The 24,376-nt window shown below is 41.9% G+C and overlaps 1 protein-coding gene across 3 annotated transcripts in view; it reads right to left on the bottom strand.

Annotated features, from left to right (window-relative positions):
- Positions 1-1,192: 1,192 nt before the first annotated feature.
- EHF (ETS homologous factor) overlaps positions 1,193-24,376 on the bottom strand; it is a 41,283-nt gene continuing 18,099 nt past the window's right edge. For 2 of the 3 annotated variants that reach the window (XM_054028722.1, XM_054028721.1), the window contains 8 exons: positions 22,920-23,019; positions 13,167-13,412; positions 11,557-11,616; positions 8,991-9,059; positions 8,831-8,899; positions 4,916-4,975; positions 3,155-3,350; positions 1,193-2,288 (listed from right to left, as the gene is read on the bottom strand). In XM_054028722.1, coding sequence (XP_053884697.1) covers positions 2,189-2,288; positions 3,155-3,350; positions 4,916-4,975; positions 8,831-8,899; positions 8,991-9,059; positions 11,557-11,616; positions 13,167-13,412; positions 22,920-23,016 — 897 coding nt within the window. In that variant the 5' untranslated portion in view covers positions 23,017-23,019 and the 3' untranslated portion in view covers positions 1,193-2,188. The remainder of the gene's footprint in view (positions 2,289-3,154; positions 3,351-4,915; positions 4,976-8,830; positions 8,900-8,990; positions 9,060-11,556; positions 11,617-13,166; positions 13,413-22,919; positions 23,020-24,376) is intronic. The other variant, XM_054028723.1, reaches the window with a different exon arrangement.

The raw sequence follows: 24,376 nt of genomic DNA, 5'->3' as shown, positions 1-24,376 counted from the left end.
CAAATGAGAGCTAGAAGTGCATGCACACTCCCTGTATGGCATGATTACCACGAGAGAAGGGCCAAAACTACAGACCCAGACCTGAACTTCCCCAGTCTGAATATGATAGGTATGAGCTCGTTTCTAATTATTACATTGCGTAGAGAGAGTTTTTCATCCAACTGAGAATCAAAGGAAGAAGTGACAGATATTACAAAAAAGTAGATGCTCCCTTGCTAGCAGAATTTGGGAAGTACTGGGTGAAAACATAGAATAAGTGCAATGGCGCTTTGCATTCCTTGGCAGTGTTCTGGAAACTCCTTCTCAGGTGAACTTTTGCCTGCCAGAGAGAGCAGCGGGCCTTCATTTGAAGAAATTGGAACTCCCTCCCTGCACTTATTCACCACCAAGTTAGCTTTTCTGCCTTGCACTATTCCCACCAGCCAACCCTCAATGCTTGTCTAATCCTTCTCCAGTTTCTCCCATATGCTCTCAAATGTATTAAACCACCACTGGAAATTTTTTTTCTCTATTTCTACTTGGATACAATAACCTTTGATGCATCTGGTCCCAGAGGGAATTTGAACAGTTGATTAGTTTAAATAAGTTTGCCTGTTAGATGTGTCTTTTTTTATGGCTTTTGATTTTTGAGACTATGTCAGCCTAGCAGTCCACCTCAAAGCAGGAAAGAAATCTAGGGCCCTTATCATGGGACATGCTGTGTGCTCACTGGAGTTAATAAAGATAGAGGGCATTCAGCACCAGGCAGGAAGTACTTTAGCACCTTGCAGGATCAGGTCCTAACTAATAAAAGAGCTATTACAAGTTCTCCAAAGAAATGCTCATAGTCACACAATGCTTTCCCTGCAGTTAATTACAGTTACTGACATAAACTAACTGAGGATGAACCCAGCATCTGAAGTAACTGAAGCAAAGGAAGGCCAGCAGAATGTTAAGATTCTCAGAAATTGGTAGGAGAGATGGAACACATGTTATTGGACAACAAAATTACAACCCAGGTGATTATGGAACATTTGTTTCTATAATCAAGTATCAGAGGGGTAGCCGTGTTAGTCTGAATCTGTGAAAAGCAACAGAGGGTCCTGTGGCACCTTTGAGACTAACAGAAGTATTGGGAGCATAAGCTTTCGTGGGTAAGAACCTCACTTCTTCAGATGCAAGACTGAAGAAGTGAGGTTCTTACCCACGAAAGCTTATACTCCCAATACTTCTGTTAGTTTCAAAGGTGCCACAGGACCCTCTGTTGCTTGTTTCTATAAGTATCTCCACAAGGAACAAACACTTAATAATGGGCTATCTTGAAAGGAAAACTATAACACAATTCAATGGCTGGAAATTGAAGCTAGACAAATTCAGACTGGAAATAAGGTGTACATTTTTAACAGTGAGTGTAATTAACCATTGGAACAATTTGCCAAGGGTTGTGGTGGATTCTTCATCCACAATTTTTAAATCAAGATTGGATATTTCTCTAAAAGATCTGCTCTAAGAATTATTTTGGGGAAGTTTTATGGCCTGTGTTATACTGGAGGTCCCTTCTGGCCTAGGAATCTATTAAAACAACCGCATGGCTCAGAGATGCTTACTGTTTTATCCACTCAAAGTTCACTTCCTAAGTGTACTAACATGCTCCAGCATGTGCAACTGTTGTGGGATAGCTACTTGAGGCAGATGCTTTTCAGCCTCATGCATGCAGTCGTATGTGACTTCATACTCCACAGGTATTCATAGTTGAAATAATATGATCTGAACTGAACAATTGCCCTTGAGTCCTCTTTCAAAGATAAGCAACATTGGAACTCATTATTTTTCTCATGTGCAGAAAGCAGGCTGCCTTATTTTAAATTCTTTTACTCATAAAAATACATAATGCCCCATGATTCCCGCCTTTACTTGCATGACTCACAGCATTGTCATAAATCACATTACTCCTGCACTATATAAAAAAAACTTCACAAGATGGGAAAATTAATCACAATCATATGTTACCATATATCACAGAAAACTGTGTACATTTTTTCCCCATACAGGACATACTTCAACTAAAATAATTTTGACACCAATGATAGTGTTCCTTCTTCCTGTTAGAAGTTGGGTTTTTCCCCCCCATTTTGGTACATAAATAGAAGAGAACAGTCTTTGAAATATTTACGTCCAGAAGATTTTGCTGCTGTTTTTGCTGACATCTTCAATTCTCATTTTCTCTCCAGCCACGGGCATTCTTCCCAAATTTATAGACTAATCTTCGGCCATCCACACGCTCCAGTATTTCTCTTTTATAATAGTATCTGTTAAAAGAAAAAGAAAAAGAAATAGATTTGATACTAGGCATTAGAGTTGAGAATAGTCTTTAAGGGACACTGTCTACTAAGAAATCACACTTGTAACTGAACATGTTTTACCTACTTTTATTACAAGTAAAATCTAAGGTTATTGTGTAAAGAGATTAGAGAAAACATCTTAACTCTTTTTTATTTTACTTTGTTTTAGTTTATACATTTGCCTGCACCTTGAGTGGACTATGCCACTTTTCAGAAACATCAGCTCATAGCTTATTCAGTGCTGCCAACTCTTGTAACTGTATCGCAAGTTTCATGATATTTGACATTTCTGTAAAAATGCCTGCTTCTGGAATCCTGTGATCAGGAAAGAATCTCAGCTTTCATTTAAAACAAAAAAGAAGTTCCTAGCCCTACTGGGTACAGAGAAAAGCTTGAAAATGTGAACATCAAAAGGAACCCATGATTTTTAAGCCAATCTCATTATTTTGGGGGGCTTGACTTTTATGTGCAGGTTGGCAATACTGCTTATGCATTGCTTAGGCCCAATTTAAATCCTTTGAGTTTAGTAGTGACAAGGTCTTGAGCTGGCTCCTTTGCAGGGGAGTGAGTTTTACCTTTTGTGTTTAACCTTCTATAACAGTTAGTTTCACCTGTTTGCGTGGCTTGTTCACACAGCAACAAGGGGAGACAAAAACATTTAAAAAAATAAGAAAATGTAATTATAACCCCCTCCAAAATCAAGAAGGGTACTCAGATGGCAGACATAACCAATTAAACTACTTTTAACTCATTTTTTAAAATTAACAAGATTCCAAATTGATGCCATATCTCTTTAATTATTCTAGGATTCATGTTTTCTCAACTCATGCTACCTCATGGCCCGGCTGAGTTTCTCATAAGTCATGCTGCTATTGTTTTTCTTCTTTCCCCAGAGCTGAGCCACCGCCTCAGATTTTAAGAACCTGAAGACACCTTCAGACCGGTCTTCCCACTTTATTAATCCTGGGTTCTTCTCTGAATTCAGGAGAATATCTCTGATAAATTCCCAGAGGTGAGTTCCTCGAGGATCTGAAAGAAGATGGAAGAAACAGAAAGACTTTCTCTGGGGTATTTTTTGTTTTTGTTTTATTTTGGTATGGTAGGTTGCTCACAGAAAATGACTTGTCTGCATAGAAATCACAATCTGACTATGCCTCCAAACTTCCATGTACATTGTCTGAGATGTGTAAAGCAGTAATCTAAGCAGGGGCGGCTCCAGGCACCAGTGCAGCAAGCATGTGCCTGGGGCGGCAAGCCGCAGGTGGGGTTGCGTGCCGGTCGTCGTGAGGGCGCAGTCAGGCAGCCTTCAGCAGCGTGCCTGTGGGACATCCACCGGTCCCGCGGCTTCGGCGGCAATTCGGCGGCGGGTACACCAAATCTGCGGGACCAGAGGACTGCCCACAGGTGTGCTGCCGAAGGCTGCCTGACTGCCGTGCTTGGGGCGGCAAAAAACATAGAGCCGCCCCGAGACAAAGGGGGTGAGATAATATCTTTTATTTGACCAACTTCTGTTGGTGAGAGAGGCAAGCATTCGAGCCACACAGAGCTCTTCTTCTTCTTGTCTGGGAAATGTACTCCAAGGGTCACAGCTAAATGCAAGGTGGGACAGATTGTTTAGAACATAGTCTAAGGGACCATTCAAGGTAGAAAGCTTGTCTCTCTCACCAACAGAAGTTGGTCCAAAAAAAGATTGTACTTCACCCACCTTGTCTCTCTCATATTCTGGGTCCAACACGGCTACAACTATACTGCATAAAGCAGTAATCTTGACATTTCTCAAATTGAGGTTATGTTCAGAATAGCTCCCCAAAGATTTGCATATCTCTGTAAAGCTGCAGCAAAATACTGCACCAACTCACCCTCAGTAACTTGTATGCAAAACAGAAAAATGGCACCTAAGCGAGTCTTTGTTTCATATTACAAAGCTCAGTGCTTTGCATTAATCCTATCAAATGTGTACCCTGTTGAAGCCACATACCTCAGACCGCTGCTCTGTTGCTTTATACTTCTACACCATGACTTTTGGCACTTATACCCATTCAGGAAGGAAAATCACTTGGAGTAATTTGCCCAGAAAGCTGTGGCGTTCTCCCCTACTAAAGACTAAGGAGGATATTTTCATGACCCATTTGCCAAAATGGATGGAAATATTTGCACACCCAGGGTGTAACCTTCCCTTAAATCTCCATAATGGATGTGGATAATGAATCCTTCCTTAGTGGAGGAATGAGCCAAGGGCATTGCAAGGATTGAATTTCTCAGAGAGGAGATAGTTCTGGTGGCCAAGACATCCCTAACTTCTTTTCAACCCAGCAATCGTGTCCTAAAGGAGGACACAATAAACATTCATCTAATTCTGTGTTTCTGAAAGGTCCTTATTGATTAGGGCATTATTTGGAACTTCTACCCTGGACAAAGCAGTTGGTCAGATCCTCAGCTGCTGTAAATCAGTGTAGCTCCATTTGACCCATTTGCTTTGAAACTGGGCTCTTTCTTTCTGTTGCTTCCTTTTTCTCCCAAGACTTGAACCTAAACTTGTTCTGTCTCTGGGCCATTAATCAAGCCACCAGTGTTGCCATAAGTAGTTGACTTACTGTGCTTCTTGGTGTGGGACTTTGGAGGATGATCTTGTGTTTTTTTCTCATCTGAAAACTCTGCAGAGGATGAAAATTAAATTATTCTCATAAACTTGGCTAAAGGTTTTCTGTTGACTAGCATATTCAAAAATAAAAAACCACAACAATGAATAATTGCCTGTTTTAAAGATAATCATCTTTCAAAAACTAAATGAGTAATCTGGGGGTTATTTTTGGTTTCTGGGTTATATTTTAATCAGCCAGGCTACACTTCACAAAGAGATCATTGATGAATAAAGGACAAATACAGAGGTATACAGTTGACTCTGGACATGTTAATTAGATTAACAAATATCTCACCCCATGTCCCTTGCACCATGTATGTCAGAATAAAAAATAAGAGGATCATATATATAAAAGCAATCCTGAATTCTCCCATTATGGCCCAGACTTTGCTGTAGCATGTAACTTTGGGGGCGCCTTTTTTTTTTTTTTTTTCCCCCGGTTGTTCTATAGATGATCTAATGTGAATTGCATGTACTGGTACTAATGTAATGTACACCCACCTGCCTAAATGGAGAATTATCTGACAGGGCATTGTTCTTAAGAAAATAAATAAAAGCCGAGTAGTCCCAGAACTCAAGCTGGTGTTGTTAGGAATTTTTGACAGCTGGGCACATATATTTTATTTGACAGCTATAAGCCACAAGAACATGCTACTTCTCATCAGTGCAACATTTTTGCCTGTAAACACTCTTAAAAGGCACCAGATTTCTAGCTCAAGCCATTCCTCAGAAAAAATAAAGAATAAGGAAGTTGTTCATTTCTTATGACCTAACTAAAGAAGATGATATTTCTGTGTTTAGTAGTCACCTTCTTGGAAATTAACAAAATCTGAATCTATTACTGACATTAACACAAAAGGTTTCTTTTAATCAGGCTGAGAACTTCCACAAAGTCTATGAGACAATTCTAATTATAAGTCCCTCTTGTGCTTGCTCTGCAGGATATTTAGAGACTGAATTCCATGAAGTAAATGCTTAAGACCTATGCATGTTTTTCCAGTGGCTAAGTATTCACAATTACCATAATTTTGCATGGAAAGCAGGAATTTGCATGTGCAAATGACTTAACATAAATATCTATTTGCATAAAATCTTGCCTGATTAGCACATGCATCTACAATAATTGTATCTAAAAATATGGGTGCAAAAAATATTTACAGACATACTGTACTCTACACCCAACTGGAAATATGAACTCAGAAGTAGGGTTGTCCAGAAAACTGAATATTAGGTCTAGGTGCAGGCCTGAAAAATTGAAAAAAAAAAATTATAATTTCAGGTCAGCCTGGATGAAAGTGTTTTGAAATTTTTGGTGAACCAAAATGTTAAAAAAATGAATTTCAATGTTGAGTGTTTTTAATACATTTTAAATTATCTTAAAAATAAAACCGAGGGAAATTCCCAAAACAAAAAGTCAAAATGTTTCATTTCATAAATGCTGAAATGAACTCTTTCTGACATTTCTGGAAAAAAACATTCTGACCAAAACAACTTGCCAGCATTGGTCTAAATTTGTGAATGGTTTTGATTAACCCAAATTTGCATTTTTGTGTTTGTGAAAAAAATGTTTCACACAAGATTTTGCTCAGCTCTACTTAGGGCAGAGTGGACAGTCCAGGCCTACCCTGTTTTAAATCTGATATAGCATGGTCTTGATCCACAGTTGCAAATCAGCTCTGGGCTCATGTTTATATATCCTGCCCACTTTCAGAGAGCCCACTGTTTACTTGCCTGTCCACTTTCAGAGAGCACCAGCCACTGATGGAAGTCACTGTGCTTGTGGGAAAACAGTGAAATTAAACGAGGGCCTGATTTTGCTGACTTTATCCATGGTAAACTCCCATGGATGTCACTCAACTGCATATCAAAAGTCAGTGGGACTTTTGTCTTGATTAAGGACTGCAGCGTCAGGTCCTTAATTTGTAGGTAGTTTTACCTAACAATACGATTATTAAAAAAAACACCTGATTTTAGAATCCCCTATTTAGCTTAAAATGGCTTTGGTATATTCGCCTTAGCTGGTAATTTATTCAATGAAAGTCAATTGCCTTCTACTTAGTGATTTATTCTTTATTACACCTGTGTAAACAGCCTCCCATTCTGCCTTTACACTTCCACGAAGCCCTGTTCTGAGCACACAACATTTGAAGGCTGGGGCTTGACAGATGAAAAGAATTATGATGCAGTTTCAGCAAAGCTGCCTTGCAAAACTTGTGACAAAAGATTTCATATTATTTGCATATGATTCAGGAATGAGCTACTTCTTTATGAGATATACAAATTTAGTTTTTACAACAGGCTGTGCCCTTGGCGTGCCACCCTAGCTCTAGGCTCAACAAGTCAGCATATAAACACACCAAGCCAAGAATCTTGCTGATTCCCAGCACTGTCAGAAAGCTCTGAAGAGCTGGCAGCCATTTTATGAGAATGGGTGTGGGCAAGAGAAAAAGCAATTGGGTTTGGTGGGGTTTTTTAACATTTATTGCTGAATGCATTTGTTTAAAGTGCACGTCACCTTGGCGAGCCTTGCTGTGCTTCTAGGTGAGGGCCACACTGAGCATGCACATACAGATTCTATTATTGTAATCTGCCCTTTAATTGTGACAGGTCAGTTTACGGATGAGGGCCCAGTGGGCAAATGAACTGGATAGCACCCAGCATGAGTCTCAGTGGGGAGCTGCAGAGGCAGTGGGAGGAGTGTAGTCACACTGCATTTCTTCTTTCCATCTCTTCCCATATCCCATTCTTTAACCTTTCTTTTCTCTCTCTCTCTCTTTCTCTCTCTCTCTCACCCTGATATTTTTTTTTACCTTTGATTCTTTTTCAGTATTTGTTTCTCTTTAGACTACTTTCTCTTTTCCCCCTTTCCTTTCCTTATGTTTTCTCCCCTCCTTCCCCATGTTCCCTCAAGAGTCCTTGCTTCTTGTCAATATCGACTTTTTCTTCTCATCTTTCTCCTTCCTTCTCTCTCTTCTTTCCCCTCTTCTACCAGTTCTCCAATCTCTCTTCCTTTCTTCTCTTCCCATCACTTCTCTCTCTCCTCTTTCCTCACTCCCTGCCCACAGTTGCCACTAAGTCACCATCCTCTAAATCATGCTTGCCACATTTTCATGTGTCCACCCACCACCATTCACTTACGCTTTTACCACTCTTTACTTCCCATGCACCTGCCACTCACCCACTATCTCACTTGCCTACAAAAAGGCAGATTATATTCCTATTACATCCTATTTATACTGCTCAGGATGTGCAAAGAGGCCATCAAAGGGGTAAAATGTCATGCTGTGGACATGATGTGCAGAGGCACCATAGGGCTGGAGTAGGTGATCCACTGAAGCTGTGGGAAAGCTGCCTAGGAAGTATATCAGGAAACAGCTCCTGCTCTGTTGCAGTTCAGTAGGGGAGACTTACGCCTGCCTATGGCGACTCTGTGCTGATGTAACGCCATATCTGGCCATTGATACCTGTATATGAATCACTTTGCTCACCACTGAAGTGCACTTCTGATGAGGCAGTCCTTTAGTTGTGCACAGCCACACCACACAACAGGTTATGACAGGATAGGGACATCTTATCTTTCTAACACTGTCTCTTCCACCTTGAGTAGGTCACTTGAAAAGATATGGGGAGTCACCCTGAGGTTACTGATTATTTGATGTTCTTTTTTTCTTGACAAAGAGAGGAGAGCAGAGCACCTTTTAAATAACTGTTTAGTTAGGGTTGCTAAAATAGCTAATATCAACATCAATATTGCTTGGTTAAAAACTATTGGATGTCTACACTCAGACCTGCAACAGAAAACTTTTATATGGCAGTAATTCTAGGGTGTGTGACACAGATGATCAGCAATAGAATTAAGACTTCTTACCAAGAGGCTGGTGACTGGTAGTAGTCGTGGAAATCTGTGCGCGACAGAAAGTTTTACTGTCCAATAACTCTGGGGATTCAAAAGAAAAAGTTTTATGTTAACATCCTCTTACCACAATAAAACACTTCATAAATGCCTGAAGCATTGTGATGTTAGTTACCTACTGTGCTACCATAACCACTGTCATACAAATAATTCTCTTCTTTCCAGGAGGCCATTAAGGATGGATCTGAAGATAGGGACCAAAAGGAAAGTCTATATCAGTAAAAGAATACTATCCAGCAGCGAGGTGAGTAACAATGAGACACTGAACCAGTAGGACTAAGAGAAATGTGACAAATAGCAGACCATGGGGAAAAAAAACATGCAGGTTGCTACACCATAGTCTGCTAGGTTCACCCATGTTGTTTGTATACTAGAGCAAATTTGTTAATACAGAACATTTATTTTTAAAAAATACTTTGTCTTGGCCTGTATTTTTCTAATATTCTCTCAGGTAATATTTCAACTATGTGTGTTCCAATGGGAGACCAGCTCTTCTTCCTGCCTGACCCAGCAGTGAAGTGTGTGACATTATGCTTTGTTGCTATAGAAATGATTGCATCCTCAACAATTCAGCATTCTAGTAGAACTGAAGAAATTAAGGTTTATTCTTTGTTTGTATTATGGTGGTGCCCAGAAGCCCTTACTGAGGCCAAGGCTCCCTTTTGTTAGGTGACATATCAGTTCATAGAAAAAAACATGATATAACTGAAAGTTCAATCTTCTATGTGGGTCCCATTTTAGATTATTAGATATATGCAGAATCTCTATTGAGGATCATACTCACGGCCTGGTGCTAAACTTACATATATCCCTAACCTAAAGGACATCTTATTGGGCACAAAATGCATAATGCATGAGTATGGAAGATTTTTAAAGCCATCCTTAGACTCATAGTGCTTCATACAATACAAGGAAAATTCAATGGAATGTTATAATAGCAGACTCATAACCTGCACACATTTGATTTTCTTCTCAGCTGCTGGTGAAATCATGATGCTTTTTGCATTACAACTTTTCAGGCCAGAGATGTTAAGTTTGTCTTTCTTTCTCTTTCCAAATCAAAGGCAATGAAGCATAAGACTCAAATTTGGGATTTATTTATTTTTTCAAGTTAATGCAATTGGAAACTGAAAATGAGTCACTAGCTCAATCATCTTGCTTGGCTGCATTAACATTTATGACATGGGAATTTAGCAGGCATTAGAACTACATGTTGGGGCATCCCGAGCCCATGTTCTTACAGTAGCACACACCCTTTTCTTGTTTGGACATCTGATCCACCCACTGTTGTCTCTGAAAATAAACCTTACCCAGCTAAAGCTTGGGGGGATTATTTGGCCTCGCACTTACAGCTGTGCCAGCATCCACACTGAGGCAACCTTCCTTGACTTAATAGGACCAGAGAGGATTCCCCTCTGAACCCACCAACTTCATTTCTATCTCATCACAATGAACTGGCCTGTAGCCATATCAAGTTTTCCCATCCTCAAGAAAGCAGCACACCCAGCCCCTGCCAGCTCGTGGACATACTGACTGTGCCTGGGTAATTGAACCTTGGCTTTTCATGTGGCAATGAGCAATCTGCACCACAGCCCCACTGCACCAGCCCCAATCCAGCAATAGTTTTTAATAGTGGGGAAGTGACCACCATAAAAAAAGTGAATACACAAGGCTTTAATATTTGCACCATCTGTAGATGAATACTTTGTGCTGGCATTGTGTATCTCTACTGAGGGGTGGATTAAGACTTAATCAGGCCAAGATCCACAAAGATATTGGGGATTCCTTCTCAGAGATTTTATCTTTCTCATATCGAAGACCTTTCCTTTCTCCAACTCAAATACAGATAACTCCCCTCCAGCAGAAAGCCAACCTGCAGCTATACACAGGACTGTTACCTGCTATTCTTCCTCTGTCTGTGTCTCACTGTTCTGTCTGACCCAGCTCTGACCAAGGGGAACATATACCAGAAATCCTAAATTCCTGCCTTGATCTGTGCCTAGCCATATTCTATGCCGCAGGGAAAAGGCAATAGACTAGATGAATGAAATAGGCTGTCAGTATTTGTCTGAAACACTCCACGCTGTAAGCTGATGTTGATTCTTCTGGGAAATAGTATGTGAGTATGCCAGTGGCTCATTAACACACCCACATATAAGGGAGTTGAGAGTGGCTATGAAGAGAGATCTGGAGTGTGAGCTGAGCCATTCTTGGAAAGGAACCCTGAAAATGGCCAAAGTTGAGGAGAAGACTTGAGCTTGATTTTGTGTTGTTCCATTGTAGTTCTTTTTAACAACGAAACCAAGCCCCAGGGGGGAAGTTATGAGCCATTACAAATTGTGCAAACTGTGTTTGGAGAAAGGTGATGAAGACACTGGTCAGGTGACATTTTAGAGGTCTCCTAACTCAAGTAACCCTATGCAATTTAGTGTTTCTGGTACCATGTGAGACCTCAGAGATTCAGTAAAGAGAATTTACTGACATTTTAGAAACCTCAGTTTTAATTTCATCTCCATTATTTAATGACCTCTTCTCTGGAAAACAGACTTGTTTTCGTATTTAAGTGACGCTGTTGTTAAAACATCTACTATGAACTTTATCTTAGCAGCTATTTTCCTTGAACACTGACATCCAAATAAAGTCAAGTTACCTGGCACACCATAACAATTGCTATTACTCACCTGTTTGTTCTGTTTTTACAACGACATTATGTGACGGGTACATTTCACTGCCACACTGACCTGCAAGAGATTGCATGGGAGAGGGGATGTGTATTTATGTGCACAGCACACACAGGAAAGATAGGGCTTCAAGCAGGGATCGATACCAAAGGGCTAATTTTGAAAAGACATGAGGTCTCACACATACACACATACATCCTCTGCCCATGCCACACCCTGTGAACTTCTCATTTAACTTCTTAGTGTGAATCTGCTAAATTACTATGATATGGCTGGAAATGGGAAGTGTCAGGTGGATGGATAGAAGGAAGGAAGAGTCTGTCATTTTTACCTTACTACGTCTGTTTCAGAGACGGTGGGTGAGGTAATCTGTTTTATTGGACCAACTTCTATTGGTGAGAGAAACAAACTTTTGAGGCACACAGAGCTCTTTTTCAGCTCTGGGAAAGGTACTCTGAGCATCACAGCTAAATGCAAGGTGGAACAGATTGTTTGGCATAAGTAGTTAGCACGTATTCTAAGGAACCAGTCAAGGTAGAGTGGCCGTTAACACCCCAGAAGTCATAGGACAAAAAGAGGGGTTAGTGGGTTACAGATTGTTGTAATAAGCCATAAATCCAGTGTCTCTGTTCAGTTCATGATTTTTAGTGTCTAGAAGAATTATGAAGTTAAGCTCCCAAGCTCATCTTTTGAAAGTGTTGTGCAGGTTTCCTTTGTGGAGGAGGACTCATAGGTCAGATATAGAGTATGTGTTTTGTGAAATGTTCACCCACAGGTGATAGGGTGTTTTTGTCTTTTATCATTTTCCTGTCTGATTTCATTCGAGAGTGTAGTGATTGTCTTGTTTCACCCACACAGTTGTTATTGGAGCATTTAGTGCACTGGATGAGGTACACCACATGTTGTGATATGGAATGTGTAGGATCCATAGATCTTGAAAGGTGTGTTGTGGGGGTGTTGATCATTGTAGAGCAGAGATATGTCTACACATTTTGCATCTGTTGTTCTGGAAGGGACTGGTGCCACTTTGAGTTGATGTGTCTCTCTCTCACCAATGGAAGTTGGTCCAATGAAAGATATTACTTCACCCTCTCTAATATCTTGTGACTGACACAGCTACAACTACCCTGCATACATCTATTTCAGTCATTCAACAGAATGAGTTGCCTTCTTGCTACATGAGGCCTCAAAAGCATGGAGGGGAGTTCTACATTTCTGCACACCTATGAATCTCCTGAGCATCAGTGGGTTACAGAGCTCCTTTCTGTAATATAAGAATGTGGGCTACTTGTTAATAAAGAAAAACCTTTGTCTTTACTGATAAAACATCCAATCTGTTTTCATGGTCTTTTCCCAATATTGCTAAATTGACTAATGTCTTATGGACCAGGTAAGACCTGAGTAAAGTGGGGGATAACCAGGAGTTTCAGTCCTGTGTCTCTTAGGAGCTCTGCAGAAATGAAGTTGCACTCCTGGGAAACCCTTAAACCCGTCACAAGCAGAGCTTCAGTCACTGCAAGGCTGAGGAACATAAGTGACCTTAGATCAACCCAGAATTCACAAAATTGTGGTTGCAGTCCTATCCTGTCTATGCGTTAGTGTATATTTACCATTCCATTTTAGGTGCTGAAGGTTGCTGTAAAGAAGTTGGCCGGCTGTCCCAGCTGCGTGGGTGAATTCATGCAAAGTCATGCTGCACAGATGTTCGCCATCGATGTCAAAGTCCTGGAAAGGTATGCAGTTGGCATCCAGCTGGTTGGTATCCAGGAAATGCTGTAGCCACTCCCACACCTGGTACTTGGTCCAGTATTGAGGGTGTATCTCATGCCACTGAGTTCCATAGAAACTGCCAGGCACTGGGAATTAGAAATGTTACATATTCACTCTATCTGTTAACACAACAGTAATGCTGAGCACAGAATGTCTATGTGCAGTGTACAGGAAAGAAAGCATGGTCTAGTGCTTAAAGCACATCACGGGAAGCCAGCAGATATGAATTCTCTTCCTAGTCCCTAACACTAATTTGCTGATTGTCCTTGAGCAAGTCACCTTAATGCTCTTTGACTCAGCTTCCCAATCTGTAAAATGGAAAAAATCAAACTAACCTAGGTTACTGGGGTATTATGGGAATTAATTCGTTCATGTTTGTAACATGCTTTCAAATTCTTGGGTGGAAGGTTCTACAAGTGGGAAAGATATTAGAGCATAGATGTATTGACGCCCACATGGGAAAAGATACCTTTGAAGTATGTATAATAATGATGGGCCAAATCCTGCAGTTCTTGTTCGGGCAAAACTCCCTTTGAGATCAGTGGGAGTTTGGCTTGATTAAGGACTGAATAAATGCTGAGTATGGACTTCAGGATTTAGCCCAATAATGATCAAATAAATGTATATTTAAAGGTATATTATTACATAGTAAAATCTATCATATATAACCACCAACAAACATCAGCTGTGTAGCAGAGCTGGCATCCTAGTAAAGGCAGAGAAACAACTCGTGCCTTGTGTTTGGAGATACATCAAAGAGATCTCTTAATACACAAGGCTCCCTAATTTGTTTGTCAGAGTTTTTACTGAACATCTAACTTCTTTTTTGGTTGGCCAAATCCTCCAGCACAGCCTCTGTTATGTTCTTTCATGACAATAATTTGTATTAAAAATGCTAGACTCTAAGTACACAAAAAGGATTTGTGCCTGCCACTGGGGTAATGAGATGTCGATACCCTGACAATGGGGTAGTGAGATGTCGATATTCACAGACGATACCAAGCCGGGAGGGGTTGCAAGTGCTTTGGAGGATATGATTAAAATTCAAAATGATCTGGAAAAACTGGAGAAATAGGCTAAAGTAAATAGGATGAAATTCAATAAGGACAAATGCAAAGTATTCCACTTAGGAAGGAACAATCAGTTGCACACATACAAAATGGGAAATGACTGCCTAGGAAGGAGTACTGTGGAAAGGGATCTGGGGGTCATAGTGGATCGCAAGCTAAATATGAGTCAACAGTGTAACACTGTTGCAAAAAAAGCAAACTTCATTCTGGGATGTATTAGCAGGAGTATTGTAAGCAAGACACAAGAAGTAATTCTCCCACTCTACTCCACGTTGATTAGGCCTTAACTGGAGTATTGTGTCCAGTTCTGTGTGCCACGTTTCAGGAAAGATGTGGACAAATTGGGGAAAGTCCAGAGAAGAGCAACAAAAATGATTTAAGGTCTAGAAAACATGACCTATGAGGGAAGATTGAAAAAATTGGGTTTGTTTAGTCTGGAGAAGAGAAGACTGAGAGGGGACATGATAGCAGTTTTCAAGTACATAAAAGGTTGTTACAAGGAGGAGGGAGAAAAAATGTTCTCCTTAACCTCTGAGGATAGGACAAGAAACAATGGGCTTAAATTGCAGCAAGGCGGGTTAAGGTTGGACATTAGGAAAAACTTCCTAACTATCAGAGTGGTGAAGCACTGAAATAAATTTTCTAGGGAGGTTGTGGAATCTCCATTATTGGGGATTTTTAAGAGCAGGTTAGACAAATACCTGTCAGGGATGGTCTAATACTTAGTCCTGCCTTGAGTGCAGGGGACCGGACTAGATGACCTCTCCAGGTCCCTTCTAGTCCTGTGATTCTATGATTCTATGTTCTAATTTACCAAGGCGAGCACAAGCACCACAAGCGATTGCTGGGGATACTGCGTGTGGTGTGGGGAGGAGAGAAACAATCCTGCACTGACTTGACTACTCATGGGCTGTCTAATCTCCGGCAGAAGGTCTGGAATGGAAAGTAATTCAATGAGAGGCAACTCATAGCCCGATTTATACATCTGGCAGCTTGGGAAGGTGTAAATCATAAGGCCAATCCTGAGATTTGTGTGTGCAGAAGTTAGTGTGCACAATGTAGTAGTGAAAATATTAACTATATTAATATGTAATAACATATATTAATATTAATAATGTGTATACAATGTTGTAAATTTGCACAGCACTTTATACACAAACACACACACCAGACCTTATTCACATTGACCAGTAACCTCTTCTGTAAATGAGACTACTCACAGAGTCAGGGACTACTCAGGCCTGGTCTACACTACGAGTTTAGGTCGAATTTAGCAGCATTAAATCAAATTAAGTCTCAAAGGCCATGAAGGACAGAGGCCATAACAGGGACGCACAGCAGTGCCACATGAAAATTAAGGAGCTAAGGCAAGCCTACCACAAAGCCAGAGAGGCAAACGGAAGGTCCAGGGCAGAGCCGCAAACATGCTGTTTCTACGCGGAGCTGCATGCCATGCTAGGAGGTGCAGCCACCACTACCCCAACCGTGTGCTTTGACTCCATCAATGGAGAATCACGCAACAGGGAAGCGGGTTCGGGGTACGAGGAAGATGATGATGAAGACAATAAAGATAGCTCACAGCAAGGAAGCAGAGAAACCGGTTTCCCCAACAGCCAGGATATGTTTATCATCCTGCACCTGGAACCAGTAACCCCCGAACTCACCCAAGGCGTGCTCCCAGACCCTGAGGGCACACAAGGAACCTCTGGTGAGTGTACCTTTGTAAATATTATACATGGTTTAAAAACAAGCGTGTTTAATGATTAATTTGCCCTGGCAATCGCGGCCAGTACAGCTACTGGAAAAGTCTGTTAACGTGTATGGGGATGGAGCGGAAATCCTCCAGGGATATCTCCAGAAAGCTCTCCTTCATGTACTCCCAAAGCCTTTGCAAAAGGTTTCTGGGGAGGGCTGCCTTATCCCGTCCGCCATGGTAGGGCACTTTACCGCGCCAGGCCAGTAGCACGTAGTCTGGAATCATTGCATAACAAAGCATGGCAGCGTATGGTCCCAGTGTTTGCTGGCATGCAGACAACATCCATTCCTTATCTTCCTTTGTTATCCTCAGGAGTGTGATATCATTCATGGTCACCTGGTTGAAATGGGGTCATTTTATTAAGGGGACATTCAGAGGTGCCCGTTCCTGCTCAGCTGAACAGAAATGTTCCCCGTTGTTAGCCACGCAGTAGAGGGGAGGGGTGAAGTGATCACCACAGAGAATTGGGTGTGTGTGTGTGGGGGTAGTTGGGTTTGTGCTGCATGTTAACCCAGAAACCGCAGCCCCTCCTTTTACATTGCAAACCCATTTTAAATGGCCAACCCAACGGGTGCTTGGTATGGGAAATGAGGGCACTACCGTTTGAAACCATTCCCACATGTTAAGAAGGTTAAAAAAGCCAAAAGACTGTGACTTACCATGGCTGCCTGCAAGCCGAAATCTGTTGCCTGGCACTGCGTGAGTGATCTCTCACACCAAACCGGCAGGCCCTCAATATAAGAGGAAAAATGCGACCTTGTAATGAAAGCACATGTGCTGTGTAATGTGAACAGCAAAATTTAACGTGAAAGAGTGTACCCATTGTTCTTTAAAATGTGTCTTTTTTAACCACCTCTCCCTTCTCCTCCACCAGCTGCAAATGTTTCTCCTTCACAGAGGTTAGTGAAGATTAGAAGGAGAAAACGGCGAACTTGGGATGATATGTTCTCGGAGCTCAAGATGTCCTCCCACACAGACAGAGCACAGCAGAATGCGTGGAGGCAGTCAATGTCAGAGTGCAAAAAAGCACAATATGAACGAGAGGAGAGGTGGCCGGCTGAATCGCGGGCTGAAGAGGATAGGTGGCGTTAGCTTGCTGACAGAAGGCAAGAGTCGATGCTCCGGCTGCTGGAGCATCAAACTGATATGCTCCAGCGTATGGTTGAGCTGCAGGAAAGGCAGCAGGAGCAGAGACCGCCACTACAGCCCCTGTGTAACCAACAGCCTTCCTCCCCAAGTTCCATAGCCTCCTCATCCAGACGCCCAAGAACGCGGTGCGGGGGCCTCCGGCCACCCAGCCACTCCACCCCAGATGATTGCCCAAGCATCAGAAGGCTGGCCTTCAATGAGAGTTAAAGTTTTAAAGTTTTAAACTGCAATGTGTTCTTGTCCTTCCCTACTCCCCCACCCCACCCGGGGCTTCCCTCCTCCCTCACCCTCCCGGGCTACCTTGGCAGTTATCCCCCTAGTTGTGTGATGAATTAATAAAGAATGCATGAATGTGAAGTAACAATGACTACATTGCCTCTGCAAGTGGTGCTCGAAGAGGGGAGGGGAGGGTGGTTAGCTTACAGGGAAGTAGAGTGAACCGGGGGGGTAGGGGGAGGGTTCATCAAGGAGAAACAAACAGAAGTTTCACACCGTAGCCTGGCCAGTCACAAAACTGGTTTTCAAAGCTTCTCTGATGCGCACCACGCCCTGCTGTACTCTTCTAACCGCTCTGGTGTCTGGCTGGGCGTAATCAGCGGCCAGGCAATTTGCCTCAACCTCCCACCCCACCATAAATGTCTCCCCCTTACTCTCACAGATATTGTGGAGCACACAGCAAGCAGCAATAACAATTGGAATATTGGCTTCGCTGAGGTCTATCCGAGTCAGTAAACTGCGCCAGCACACTTTTAAACGTCCAAATGCACATTCCACCACCATTCGGCACTTACTCAGCCTATAGTTGAACAGGTCCTGACTACTGTCCAGGCTGCCTGTGTACGGCTTCATGAGCCATGGCATTAAGAGGTAGGCTGGGTCCCCAAGGATAACGATAGGCATTTCAACATCCCCAACGGTTATTTTCTGGTCCGGGAAGAAAGTCCCTTCCTCCAGCTTTTGAAACAGACCAGAGTTCCTGAAGACGAGAGCATCATGTACCTTTCCCGGCCATCCCACGTTGATGTTAGTGAAACATCCCTTGTGATCCACCAGGGCTTGCAGCAGCATTGAAAAGTACCCCTTGTGGTTTATGTACTCGATGGCTTGGTGCTCCGGTGACAAGATAGGGATATGGGTTCTGTCTATCGCCTCTCCACAGTTTGGGAATGCCATTGCAGAAAAGCCATCCACTATGACCTGCATGTTTCCCAGAGTTACTACCCTTGATATCAGCAGGTCTTTGATTGCGTTGGCTACTTGGATCACAGCAGCCCTCACAGTAGATTTGCCCACTCCAAATTGATTCCCGACTGACCGGTAGCTGTCTGGCGTTGCAAGCTTCCACAGGGCTATCGCCACTCGCTTCTCAACTGTGAGGGCTGATCTCATCCTGGTATTCTGGCGCTTCAGGGCAAGGGAAAGCAAGTCACAAAGTTCCATGAAAGTGCCCTTACGCATGCGAAAGTTTCACAGCCACTGGGAATTGTCCCACACCTGCAACACGATGCGGTCCCACCAGTCTGTGCTTGTTTCCCAGGCCCAGAATCAGCGTTCCACGCCATGAACCTGCCCCGGTAACACCATGATTTGCACATTGCTGGGGCCTGTACTTTGAGAGAGGTCTATGTCCATGTCAATTTCCTCATCACTCTCATCGCCGCGCTGCAATCGCCTCCTCGCCTGGTTTCGCTTTGGCATGTTCTGGCTCTGCATATACTCCAGGTCAATGCGCGTGGTGTTCATAGTGCTCATAATTGCCACAGTGATCTGAGCGGGCTCCATGATCCCAGTGCTATGGTGTTTGGGCTGAAAAAAGGTGCGAAACTATTGTCTGATGGATGGAGGGAGGGAGGGGCGAGTGACGACATGGCTTACAGGGAATTAAAATCAACAAAGGTGGCTGTGCATCAGGGAGAAACACAAACAACTGTCACACAGAATGCCCCCCCAAAGATTAAACTCAAAACCCTGGGTTTAGCAGGCCGTTGATTTCACGGAGGGAGGGGGAAGCAAATGAATATAGAACAAATCTGGTCCATCTATTTTTTACATCTTAAGCTGGCAGCAGATGGTGCAGCATCATTGATAGCCATCGGCATCTTCTGGATGCTTGGCAGAAAATGCTGTATTACAACTGCTAGCCATCATCGTCAAGACCGTTCAATAGGACTGCCGGCAGGACTGAGTCTCCAGGAGACAAAACATGTCTGCCCAGGTGCCTCTGATTGAACTCACTGAGGAATATGACAATGACAGATACCAGTCGTAATACACCATCCACTGCCAAAAGGCAAGGAGCTGCTGCTGTGTAGCAATGCAGTCCCACATCTGCCAGCACCCAGATAACCGATGAAGGCTACCAGTCATACTGCACTGTCTACTGCCAAAAGGCAATTAGCTGCTGCTGTGTAGCAATGCAGTACCACATCTGCCGGCACCATGACATATGGTGACAGTGAGCTGAGCTGAGCTGGCTCCATGCTTGCCGTGGTATGTTGTCTGCACAGGTAACCCAGGTACAAAGGCACAAATCGATTGTCTGCTGTTGCTCTGATGGAGGGGGAGGGGCCTGACGACATGTACCCAGAACCCCCCACGACACTGTTTTTGCATCATCAGGCATTGGGATCTCAACCCAGAATTCCAATTGGCGGCGGTGACTGCGGGAATTGTGGGATAGCTACCCACAGTGCAATGCTCTGGAAGTCGACGCTAGCGTCGATACTGTGGATGCGGTCCACCGACTTAATGCACTTAGAGCATTTTATGTGGGGACACACGCAATCAACTGTATAAAACCGATTTCTATAAAACCGGCTTCTATAAATTCGACCTAATTTCATAGTGTAGACATCAGTGAATAAGCGTATCGGAGTATGGCCCTGATAAAGGGATATATTCTCTGCCCTAAAGAGTTTACAATCTAGATAAGCCAGGACAAGCACACACAAGGCAAGAGAGGAGATGATGTGTTGGGATTGTTCGTGAGGAAAAGAACAAAAGTAAGACTGCTTGAAGAGGTGGGGTTGAAGGAAGAATTTGAAGCAGGACAGAAAAGGTGCTTGGAAAACGAGGACAATGAGATAGTTCCAGACATAGTCTATAGTATGAAAAAAGGCATGAGGTGAAATTTGGGGAAAGGAGACAAACTATTATTGGAAAGGGCACAGGGGAAGTAGTGGGAAATGAAAACAGATGCAGCTAGGGATGAGAATTTTCAGGGCTTTAGAGATGAGGATAGGGAACCTGAATTTGATGCAGCAAGGAGCAGGAAACCAAAAAGAGAGATCCAAGGAGAGGGATCAATCGGAGCAATAGGAGAGGAATATGACTTTTGCAGCAATAATTTGAATACTGGATTGGCAAAAATCTGAGAAGCAGGGATGACAAGTAGGTGTGAGTGTCAGCAATCAAGTTCATTAGGATATGAACAAGATTTTAGCAGAGGAGGGTGGGGGCATAAGGAAAGGCCAAATTGCTCTAGCTCATCTACAAGATATGGGCTTAATGCAGCAATTAATGCATGAAATTCTATGGCCTGTGTCATACCCGAGGGGAGACTCGGTGATCATAGTAATCCCTTATGACCTTGAATTCTATGAATTTGTTTGTTTCTGTCTTTGACAATGTGGCACTATGTACAACATTGATACAGTATTCTCATTGCTTAACTAAATATTACTATTTATATTATTTATATTTATTTAACACCAAGAGTGTGCTAGATACTTTGCATACATAGAGGAGGTCAAGATCCTTGCTCCAAAAAGCATAAAATCTAAAGCTAAAATATAAGAAGCACATACTATACCTTTCTATTCTTTCTGTGAATAAATTCTATTTGGTTAAAAAAAATCTCCAAAAGCAGGGGTGAAATTTTGCCAGTTTCAGATTAAAAATAATAAAACTCTAATTCTGTCTGAAGGTGGGCAAAATGCTCTTTTTTTACTTCATCAGAATTTCACATTAAAACCAGATATTTCTGATAATATCAGAGAATGGGAATCCTAATTTTAAGGCCCACAAAATGATGGTGCGGGCCTCTGATGTTTTTACATATCTTTCTGAAAATTGAACTGTTGGTGAAAACACTACAAAAACAAATATATAGACAAAAAGGGACCAGAGCAAGACCGCTTAGCTGCCTCGATGAAAAAGCTCCGTGTAGGCAAAGCAAAGCAGCACTATATAAAGATGGCTTATTAATCAGGTAAGGCTTATGTGTTAATTAGAATTATTAAATTTGCCAGAAAGTCCCACAGAGAATCCCCCTGCACCCACCTTAATAAAGGTGCACCCCAGCCATACTGGTGGAATGATGCTCCAATAAGCGATACTAAGGACAGTATATTTCAGCCCCCATATCTCATTGTTGGACTCTGGAGATCATCAGAGATAAGGGAGAAAAAATGAGTAATTTTTTTTCTAAAACTTTAAATTCAAATTTTTTAAATTTGAAATGTCATCTATGTTTTAAAATTCCAGCTCTATATTTGGCTGAGTGGTGGGGACGAAGGGGGAATTTTCAAGCTCCTGTTCTGCAAGTCAAAAAATTGTCAAGAACCAGCTTTACTGTATGAGCCTTCCATCCTGGGCACTGACCCAGTATTGCATATTCTAGCCAAAAACAAGAATATCCAGAGTGGTTGTGAGAAGTGTAAGTAATACAATCCCCAAGTTTCCCTAGCTACCAATACCGGGGAATGAGGGGTATCTTAGGAGCAGATTTCAGTGGGTGCAGAACCATTTGCAGCCTGCAGTTGCAGGATTGTGGGGAATTAATTCTATGTAGAGGGCTCCAGAAAGTAACAATGGGATTTAGAAGCCTCTGGGCACCCTCTGAAGATTGTGATTAGTGTGTGATATAAGATGCTTGCCTGGCTTGATTTTAAGGTTTACTGCTGCTACTGTGACATTGTATTGCGTAGGGGGGAAAGATCTTAAAAGGTGTATCTCATATAATATATAGGTGCCCAGTTCTACCACCATTCAGAATTCAGAAAATAATGGAGCAGGACCTATAGCTCTAAGTCACTGCTCAGGCTAGAACTTGGGTTGATACTGACCCAAAGCCCTCACCATCTGATGGCTGTTTAGTGGCCTATGTGAAATGGAACTGGACATCTCTGTCCATTATGAGTTGAACGGGTTCATAAAAATCCCCATCACTGGCAATAACCCTCAGTGTCAGTCTGTCTTTCTAGTAGTCTGAGCTGAGAAGGCAAATACTGTGCAAGAGCAAGAAAACTGAACTCCCTTCTCAAGTGGTCCCTGCAGGTCAAGATCAAAGAATAATGTCTGAGCAGTGAGTGTGTGAAGCTTGCATTGCTGCTGCCCGTGTTGTACTTTTTCTGTGAAAAGGGAACTTTGGGGCTGTCAATCCAGCACTTTTCATTAGCACTCAATTCACTTTTAGAAAAAGAACCAGTAATAAACCACAAATTATCATCATTTCTAGGCACACCGTCCTCCTGGTGAAATTCCAATAGAATATAAAGGAGTTTGGATAGTGTAGAGGTCAAAAATCATACCTATGTATATTTAAAGGCATAATACCCCCCCCACACACACACACTTTCCAAAATATAGATAGTACACCATTGTTGAATTCCTCCTACCATTACATGTGGGATATCCATCTGTCCAGGAAGGCTGCTGGTGAAGTAGGTTGCTGCTGGAATTGATACTCATTCTGCCAGTTCCTTCCAAAATCATGATCTGTAAGTAAATCGAACAGCTTGCTTAGCTAGTGGCAAGGCAAGTGGCAAAAAATTCCATTGAGGGTGAAGTGAGCAATGCCAAGTCCATTTGTAGAAGACACAGCCCAGCTAAGGAACATGTTGCCACAACCCCTTTTCAGCTGCAATGAAATCTCCTTGTGGTAAACATTACCATTTTCATATGCATGAGGCAAGTTTTTACAGCCACCCATCCATAAATGAATAATCTCTTATCAGGAATGGAGTAGAATGAAAATGCACGGCTTCTGACAGAGCAATGCTGGAAGAGCTCCAAGCTTTGTGAAGTGAAATACAAAGCGGTTTCTTTTTATTTAAACGAAATTTCACAAGGTAAACTCTGACTGCTGTAGTTTTTAAAAAACACCTAGTTTTCTATTTTATTTTGGACTTCAGAATAACTGATAATTGCAACCATGAATTTAACAGACTACCAGAGATACATGCACAGAAAATCCTTCATTCATAAAGCCCTATGAGGTAATGGTATATGGATCCTTTTGCCACTGTGGCACAAGTTCTTATCTAACCTATGTTGGTAATGTTTTTAAGCCACTGTTATCTGGCTGTTGCAGACTATCAGATTCAGACCACAGCAAACTCAGAAGACCAGGTTAGAAGCTCTTGAAAACTAGGTGGACACATAATAGAAATGGTGAGAGAAAGGTGCCATTATCCATGGACAGAGAGTTACTTAAAAACACCACTCTAAAATACCATTTTATTAAGGAGTCACGCAGACTTTTTTTAAAAAACCTGAATCTAGCCTGTAGCAGCTACACAAAACAGCCTCTTTCATGTCTGCTATAAATTTGTTGTGCAATGTTCCCTTTGTAATAACGTATAAAAACATGCTTTTCCTTTGAACACATTGTGAATGTAAGGAAATTCCCCACTGATATGCGTTCTTAATATGGTACATTATATACCTCAGTCTGGAAGATGCAAAGCATAAAAGTTTGTTTCATAAACATATATTCTGTAATCTTTTGGAAGAATTTTAAGTAGCATGTTAAGCATTTATAAAGGCAGCTGATTTATATCAATTTAGTTAAATATATATTAAATATGATCTGATTTGTGATTCTAAATTGTCTTCTGATTTCAGAGCCCCATTATTTTTTAGAACTATAATTTTGAAAGTCACATAGGTAGGTGAATTTGATTAAAGTGCACGGCAGTTTTGCATTATAAATAATTGAAGCATGAAACTAAACATTGAAAGTCCAGTACACTTCACAGTATCTCAACTGTGGATATATTGCCCGAGATAACATCACTAATTCTGGCCCAACTCCTATTGAAGTCAATGGCAAAACTCCAATTTATTTTATTGG

Source organism: Malaclemys terrapin, chromosome 4, assembly GCF_027887155.1.
Source record: "Malaclemys terrapin pileata isolate rMalTer1 chromosome 4, rMalTer1.hap1, whole genome shotgun sequence".
Classification (NCBI taxonomy): Eukaryota; Metazoa; Chordata; order Testudines; family Emydidae; genus Malaclemys; species Malaclemys terrapin.
The sequence above is the reverse complement of the archived record's forward strand: the minus strand, read 5'-3'. Positions and strand labels throughout refer to the sequence as shown.